Raw genomic sequence first — 8,150 nt, forward strand, 5'->3', positions numbered from 1 at the left:
ACCAAGGAGGCCTGGGACGCCATTGCTGCGGCACACATCGGTAGCGACCGCGTCCGCAAGTCCACACTGCAGGCACTTCGCAAGGAGTGGGAAAATCTGGCCTTCAAGCCAGGTGAGGACGTTGATGACTTTGCTCTCCGCCTCAATACTCTGCTGCAGAAGATGGTGCAGTACGGCGATGACACCTACGACGAGGAGAGAGCTGTTGGGAAGCTTTTTCGCTGCGTCCCCGAGAAGTACAAGCAGATCGCTCGATCGATCGAGTCTTTGCTGGACCTCTCCATGATGTCAATCGAGGAGGCAATAGGTGGCCTCAAGGTCATCGACAGCGATGAGCCGCAGCCTCTCTCGAGGCCTATCACCATTGGCGGGAAGCTCCATCTCACTCGGGAACAGTGAGAGGCCTGCCAGGGTGACGGGAGGAGGGCTCCCCCCTCCTCCTCGATAGGTGGCTGCAGGCATGGCAAGCCGCGCAAGGCGCGCGGAGGCGCCTAGGCCAGGGTGTGAGGACGCACCCAGGGCAGCGCCGCCGGCGTGCACAAGCTGGCACGAGACGATGCCTGCCACAACTGCAGCACGGTTGGCCATTGGGCTAGGGACCGTCGACAGCCACGATGCAGCCAGGCCCACATCGCACAGGTGGAGGAGGAGGAGCCAACTCTGCTCCTGGCACACACAAGCATCGAGCTACCTCCAGCGGCATCGGCCCCAGCAGCTCACCTCCACCTTGACGAGCCGAGAGCACACGCCTTTCTCGGTGACGCCTCCAACAACGAGAAGACTGACGGGTGGTGCCTCGACACCGGCGCCACCCATCACATGACCGGACGGTGGGAGTTCTTCACCGAGCTTGACTCCAGCGTCCGAGGCTCCGTCAAGTTTGGGGATACCTCCGGCGTGGAGATCAAGGGCGTCGGCTCCGTCATCTTCACCGTCGAATCTGGTGAGCACAGGCTGCTCACCGGAGTCTACTACATCCCCGCGTTAAGGAACTCTATCATTAGCTTGGGACAGCTGGATGAGAACGGTTCGTGCGTGGAGACCAAGGACGGAGTCCTGAGGATTTGGAATCGCCTTCTTGCCAAGGTAATCTAGAGGCGCAAATCAACTCTACGTCCTTAATGTGCAGGTGGCACAGCCCTCTGCCTCGCTGCTCATCGGGATGACAAGGCGTGGCAGTGGCACGAGCGCTTTGGGCACCTTCACTTCGAGGCCCTGAAGCGGCTCAGTGCCAAGGAGATGGTGCGAGGCCTGCCATGCCTCGACCACGTGGAGCAGTTCTGCGATGTCTGCGTGATGAAGCAGAGGACTCCCATTTCCCCAGCAGACGAGCTTCCGAGCCAAGGAGCGGCTCGAGCTCGTGCATGGGGACTTGTGTGGCCCGGTTACACCGGCCACACCGAGAGGACGACGTTACTTCCTGCTGCTCGTCGACGACCTCTCCCGCTACATGTGGGTGATGGTCCTCGGTAGCAAAGGAGAAGCCGCGGACGCCATCAGGCGTGCACAGGCTACTGCGGAGGCAGAGTGTGGCTGCAAGCTACGCGTACTGCACACCGACAATGGCGGCGAATTCACGGCGGCTGAATTTGCGTCATACTGCACTGATGAGGGCATTCAGCGCCACTACTCCGTGCCGTACAGCCCGCAGCAGAACGGTGTCGTCGAGCGACGCAACCAGATAGTTGTGGTGATGGCTCGGGCCCTCCTCAAGCAGATGGGGATGCCGGTTGTATTCTGGGAGAGGCGGTGGTGACGGTTGTCTATATCCTCAACCGCTCACCTACCAAGGCTCTCAATGACAGGACGCCATATGAGGCTTGGCATGGGCGCAAGCCGGCGGTCTCCCACTTGCGGGTCTTCGGCTGCCTCACGTTCACCAAGGAGCTTGGCCACGTCGGCAAGCTCGACGACAGGAGCACTCCGGGGGTGTTCATCGGCTACGCGGAGGGCTCGAAGGCCTACCACATTCTCGACCCTGCGACACAGCGTGTGCGCACGGCGCGCGACGTAGTGTTCAACAAAGGGTGAGGATGGGCATGGGACAAGGCGGTGGAAGACGGCTCGACTCCGACGTACGACGACTTCACTATCGAGTACGTCCACTTCGAGGGAGCTGGGGGAGTAGGAAGAAGCTCCTCTTCACCGAGCGTGCCTACCCCAGTCCCCGAGCCTCCACCGATCCCGGCGCTCGCTACTCTGGCAGCGCCACTCTCTCCAGCCACGACTCCGACTGCAACTAGCTCTTCGCCGACACCACTACCGCCAGCGACCCCAAGTACTCCAGCACCACCAGCCACCCCTCTGGGCATGACTACTCCAACACCAGCTCGTGTCGAGCATAGCCTGGTGGAGTTCGCTACTCCGCTCTCTCATGACGAGGAGCGCATCGATGTGTACCATGACGGTGAGCCGTTGCGGTATCGTACGATGGAGGACCTTATCGGCGACCAGCCGGTGCCGGAACAACAGAAAATTGCTAATTGTACGACTTATCCCATTACAAGATGTTCTTCATTCTTTGGGTTGCTTGAGGAGGAACAGACAAAGATAACAAATCATGATAAGATGTATTGTTTCTTCATAATTTTTTTAAGAAGTGATTATACCAAGATGTTTGATTCACAAAAATGCACCAAAGTGAACGACAAATCACTCTTTATTTTTCTTTCCAACATGAAATACATTTGATGATGGTTAAATTAATCAAATAGCTTGGTTAATGAATAGATATCTGGTCCTTTTCATATAGAATGGATAATAATGTGATGTGTTAGCCATCATATATAAAGTTTTAGTAAGTAAAGATGAAGCTGCATTTATGAAGTTTATTCAGAACGAAGAGGTAATTCCAACGTGCTAATTAATCTGTAAACATCTAAATGCTGACATGGCACAGCGTAGGGATGATTTTGACCCAGCTAAGAAACTTAAGGACTTGGATGTCCTATTTGATACTTGAGGAACCAGACTTAAACAAACTTGTAGGATGAGTTTGAATATATTGCACCTGATTTGTTAAATTTTACCAAGCATATATGTGGCAAATTTCAATGCTGCTCCCATTCTTGTTGCATTGGGTTTTCTGATCGAGACCCGTACGTGAATCATCCCACAAGATACATACAGCAGCTATCTCCTCCACCGAAAAGCCGTCCACTAAACCCGGCTAGTTCAGTGGCTCTCTGCTCCTTAATATAGGCATCTCCTCCGCACACGCCGGCCGGGGCGCAGGCCACCACCCATCCCCTCATATACTTCCCCCTCTCGCCTCCATACTTGGTTTACAAACCATCATCGCCCGCAGCTCGCCATGGACGGGCGCACACGCGTGTGGCGGGCGCCGGCCGAGTGACCGAGAGCCATGGGGCACGTAATATAAGAAGCTCGTCGGGAGGAGGCCGGGATCCAAGACGATGTCGAACCCGCCGCCGAAGAAGGCGACCCGGAACCCCGGCCCCGGCGGCGGCGGGCCGGCGGGCGGCTCTCGGGGGTCGCCAGCGCCGGGGAACACGGTGAAGTTCGCGCGGCGGACCCCGAGCGGGCGGTACTTGAGCCTGTCGAGGGAGGACATCGACATGGAGGGCGAGCTTGGCGCGGACTATGCCAACTACACGGTGCACATCCCGCCCACGCCCGACAACCAGCCGATGATGGACGGCGCCGAGCCGGCATCCGTGGCCATGAAGGCCGAGGAGCAGTACGTCTCCAACTCGCTCTTCACCGGTGGCTTCAACAGCGTCACGCGCGCCCACCTGATGGACAAGGTCATCGAGTCCGACGCCAGCCACCCGCAGATAGCCGGCTCCAAGGCCTCCCGCTGCGCCATGCCCGCCTGCGACGGCAGGGTCATGCGCACGGAGAGCGGCGAGGAGATGTACCCATGCGAGTGCAGGTTCAAGATCTGCCGCGACTGCTACCAGGACGCGCAGAAGGACGGGTGCCTCTGCCCGGGCTGCAAGGAGCACTACAAGATCGGTGAGTACGCCGAGGACGACCCCAACGATGTGAAGCACTACCTGCCGGGGCCGGGCGGCATGAACACCAACAAGTCCCTGCTGGCGCGGAACCAGAATGGCGAGTTCGACCACAACCGGTGGCTCTTCGAGAGCTCGGGGACCTACGGCTACGGCAACGCGTACTGGCCCAAGGGCGGGATGTACGACGACGACCTGGACGACGAGGGCGGCGGCGGCGGCGGCGACCTTCCGGAGCAGAAGCCGTTCAAGCCGCTGTCGCGCAAGCTGCCCATGCCGACGTCCATCATCAGCCCGTACCGGATCTTCATCGTCATCCGGATGTTCGTGCTCCTCTTCTACCTCACGTGGCGCATCAAGAACCCCAACATGGAGGCGCTGTGGCTGTGGGGCATGTCCATCGTGTGCGAGCTCTGGTTCGCCTTCTCCTGGCTGCTGGACATGCTCCCCAAGGTGAACCCCGTGAACCGGAGCACGGACCTGAGCGTCCTCAAGGAGAAGTTCGAGACGCCGTCGCCGTCCAACCCGCACGGCCGGTCCGACCTGCCGGGGCTGGACGTGTTCGTGTCCACAGCCGACCCGGAGAAGGAGCCGGTGCTCACCACGGCCACCACCATCCTATCCATCCTGGCGACGGACTACCCGGTGGAGAAGCTGGCGTGCTACGTGTCCGACGACGGCGGCGCGCTGCTCACCTTCGAGGCCATGGCGGAGGCCGCGAGCTTCGCTAACATCTGGGTGCCCTTCTGCAAGAAGCACGACATCGAGCCCCGCCAGCCGGACAGCTACTTCGGCCTCAAGGGCGACCCGACCAAGGGCAAGCGGCGGTCGGACTTCGTCAAGGACCGGCGCAAGGTGAAGCGGGAGTTCGACGAGTTCAAGGTGCGCATCAACGGCCTCCCGGACTCCATCCGCCGGCGCTCCGACGCGTTCAACGCCCGCGAGGACATGAAGATGCTCAAGCACCTCCGCGAGAGCGGCGCCGACCCGGCGGAGCAGCCCAAGGTGAAGAAGGCGACGTGGATGGCTGACGGCACGCACTGGCCGGGCACCTGGGCGGCGTCGGCCCCTGACCACGCCAAGGGCAACCACGCCGGCATCCTACAGGCATGGCATCTGCCGCATCTTAATGAGCTTCTTTTATTTATGGATTTGCTCGATCTCGATCGCCATGGATGGATGGATTCTGAAATAAATAAAATCTGTTGGCAGGTAATGCTGAAGCCGCCGTCGCCGGACCCCCTGTACGGAATGCACGACGAGGAGCAGCTCATCGACTTCAGCGACGTGGACATCCGTCTGCCGATGCTGGTGTACATGTCCCGCGAGAAGCGCCCCGGCTACGACCACAACAAGAAGGCCGGCGCCATGAACGCCCTGGTGCGCTGCTCCGCCGTCATGTCCAACGGCCCCTTCATCCTGAACTTCGACTGCGACCACTACATCAACAACGCGCAGGCCATCCGCGAGGCCATGTGCTTCCCCATGGACCGCGGCGGCGAGCGCATCGCCTACATCCAGTTCCCGCAGCGCTTTGAGGGCATCGACCCCTCCGACCGCTACGCCAACAACAACACCGTCTTCTTCGACGGCAACATGCGCGCCCTCGACGGCCTCCAGGGCCCCATGTACGTCGGCACCGGCTGCATGTTCCGCCGCTTTGCGCTCTATGGCTTCGACCCGCCGCGCACCACCGAGTACACCGGCTGGCTCTTCCGGAAGAAGAAGGTGACGTCCTTCAAGGCGGACCCGGAGACGGACACGCAGTCGCTCAAGGCCGAGGACTTCGACGCGGAGCTGACGTCGATGCTGGTGCCCCGGCGGTTCGGCAACTCGTCGGCGCTCATGGCGTCCATCCCGGTGGCCGAGTTCCAGGCGCGGCCGCTGGCGGACCACCCGGCCGTGCGGCACGGGCGGCCCCCCGGCGCGCTCACGGTGCCCCGGCCGCCGCTGGACCCGCCGACGGTGGCGGAGGCCGTGTCCGTCATCTCGTGCTGGTACGAGGACAAGACGGAGTGGGGCGACCGGGTGGGGTGGATCTACGGCTCCGTCACCGAGGACGTGGTGAGCGGCTACCGCATGCACAACCGCGGGTGGCGCTCCGTGTACTGCATCACCAAGCGCGACGCGTTCCTGGGCACGGCGCCCATCAACCTGACGGACCGGCTGCACCAGGTGCTGCGCTGGGCCACGGGGTCGGTGGAGATCTTCTTCTCCCGGAACAACGCCTTCCTGGCGTCGCGGAAGCTCATGTTCCTGCAGCGGGTGGCGTACCTCAACGTCGGCATCTACCCCTTCACCTCCATCTTCCTGCTGGTCTACTGCTTCATCCCGGCGCTGTCCCTCTTCTCGGGCTTCTTCATCGTGCAGACGCTCAACGTGGCCTTCCTCTGCTACCTGCTCACCATCACCGTCACGCTCATCGCGCTCGGCGTGCTCGAGGTCAAGTGGTCCGGCATCGCGCTCGAGGACTGGTGGCGGAACGAGCAGTTCTGGCTCATCTCAGGCACGTTGCATTGGTTCATTGTCGTTGTTAATCTCTTCCGCCAGCAGCTTATTAACATTACATCTCTTACAACACCAACAATGTTTCCAATGCAATGCAGGAACCAGCGCGCACCTGTACGCAGTGGTGCAGGGCCTGCTCAAGGTGATGGCCGGGATCGAGATCTCCTTCACGCTCACGGCCAAGGCGGCAGCGGACGACAACGAGGACATCTACGCCGACCTCTACGTGGTCAAGTGGTCGTCGCTGCTCATCCCACCCATCACCATCGGCATGATCAACATCATCGCCATCGCCTTCGCCTTTGCGCGCACCGTCTACAGCGACAACCCGCGGTGGGGCAAGTTCATTGGCGGCGGCTTCTTCAGCTTCTGGGTGCTGGCGCACCTCTATCCCTTCGCAAAGGGGCTCATGGGCCGCCGAGGCAAGACGCCCACCATCGTCTTCGTCTGGTCGGGCCTCATCTCCATCACCATCTCCCTGCTCTGGGTCGCCATCAGCCCGCCGGAGGCCTCTGCCGGCGGACGCACTGCGGGCTTCCAGTTCCCATGATCGATCATCTATCACAGTGCCAGATATCCATTTTTCGTTACCAAGTGCTGCATGCGTTTACAGGCAAATACATGCTACCATATGGTGGTGTGTAATAGGTGAATCAGTGAAGTAATTAGAAATGGCAAACAGCATTTATGTAGATAGATGGAAAGTGTTCAGCTCAAACTGAGTTGAAGAGGAGATGATGTATTCACATACACTTGAAAATTACGCTGTTTGGCTATTTTCATACTACCTCTATTTTTGAGAGCTAGAGCTCCGGTTGTGGCTGAAATGGCTCCAGTCGTGGCTTCGCTGTTTGACTATTTTCATACGCTGTTTCGTATCTTTTCAACTGCCTGATGGGTTCAGAGGTTTTCCAACTCTAACAAAGCTTCACATACAATTGCTGTATGTAAATAGGAAGGATCTTGAACATATGCTGTCCCACTGCTACAACCTTGAGTGGCTACACATAGACAGATGCGACCTGAATGATGAACTTATAGTGAATAGTCCATTATCCCATCTACTATACTTGTGTCGAGCATGGGAAGTTTACCAAGATAAAGTTCCATGCTGTCAATCTAGCAACCTTTGAAGACATAGGATCCTTTACCATAGTCTACCTCAACCACTCTTCAAAGCTGAAAAATGCAAATATTGAGCTGCTGGACAGCTTAGTTTTTCAGCATTTCTCGGCTTCAGAACATGCAGAATCCGACATTGCATCTTGGGTTGGTATATCTAGAGGTAATCCCCTTCAAGATCTTGAGCTTGATGTTATACTTATCTAACACAATCTTCTCAATGACTTTTGTGTTTCTATTTCAGAAGCAATGGTTGTGGGATAACCCATTGAAGTTTTCTTATCTGAGGAACTTGCACTTGCTCATGATTGTACATTCCAGAGATGTTGAGAGGATTCTTTATTCAGTTTCGTTTATGAGAGCCATACCTTTTATTGAAAAGTTGAAGGTCCATGTAAGTGGCATGCATGTCATATTTTCAACATTTATTGGTTACGGTACGATTTTTTTATTTTCTTTCACTTGTGTCCTGTTTCATATATCTTGAATTGCTACAAGTGTTCTTTGGATCATGCCTTGAAAGTAATGCGAAGTTGTTTTCAT

General features: G+C 57.6%; 1 protein-coding gene across 1 annotated transcript; it reads left to right on the plus strand.

Moving 5' to 3' along the window:
• Positions 1-3,416: 3,416 nt before the first annotated feature.
• Positions 3,417-7,035, plus strand: LOC112898182 (cellulose synthase-like protein D3). The gene is made up of 3 exons (XM_025966560.1): positions 3,417-5,084; positions 5,190-6,483; positions 6,584-7,035. The coding sequence occupies exons 1-3, from the start codon at positions 3,417-3,419 to the stop codon at positions 7,033-7,035; spliced, it is 3,414 nt and encodes a 1,137-aa protein (XP_025822345.1).
• Positions 7,036-8,150: the final 1,115 nt, after the last annotated feature.

The sequence above is a fragment of the Panicum hallii genome, chromosome 6 (genome assembly GCF_002211085.1).
Source record: "Panicum hallii strain FIL2 chromosome 6, PHallii_v3.1, whole genome shotgun sequence".
Lineage (NCBI taxonomy): Eukaryota > Viridiplantae > Streptophyta > Magnoliopsida > Poales > Poaceae > Panicum > Panicum hallii.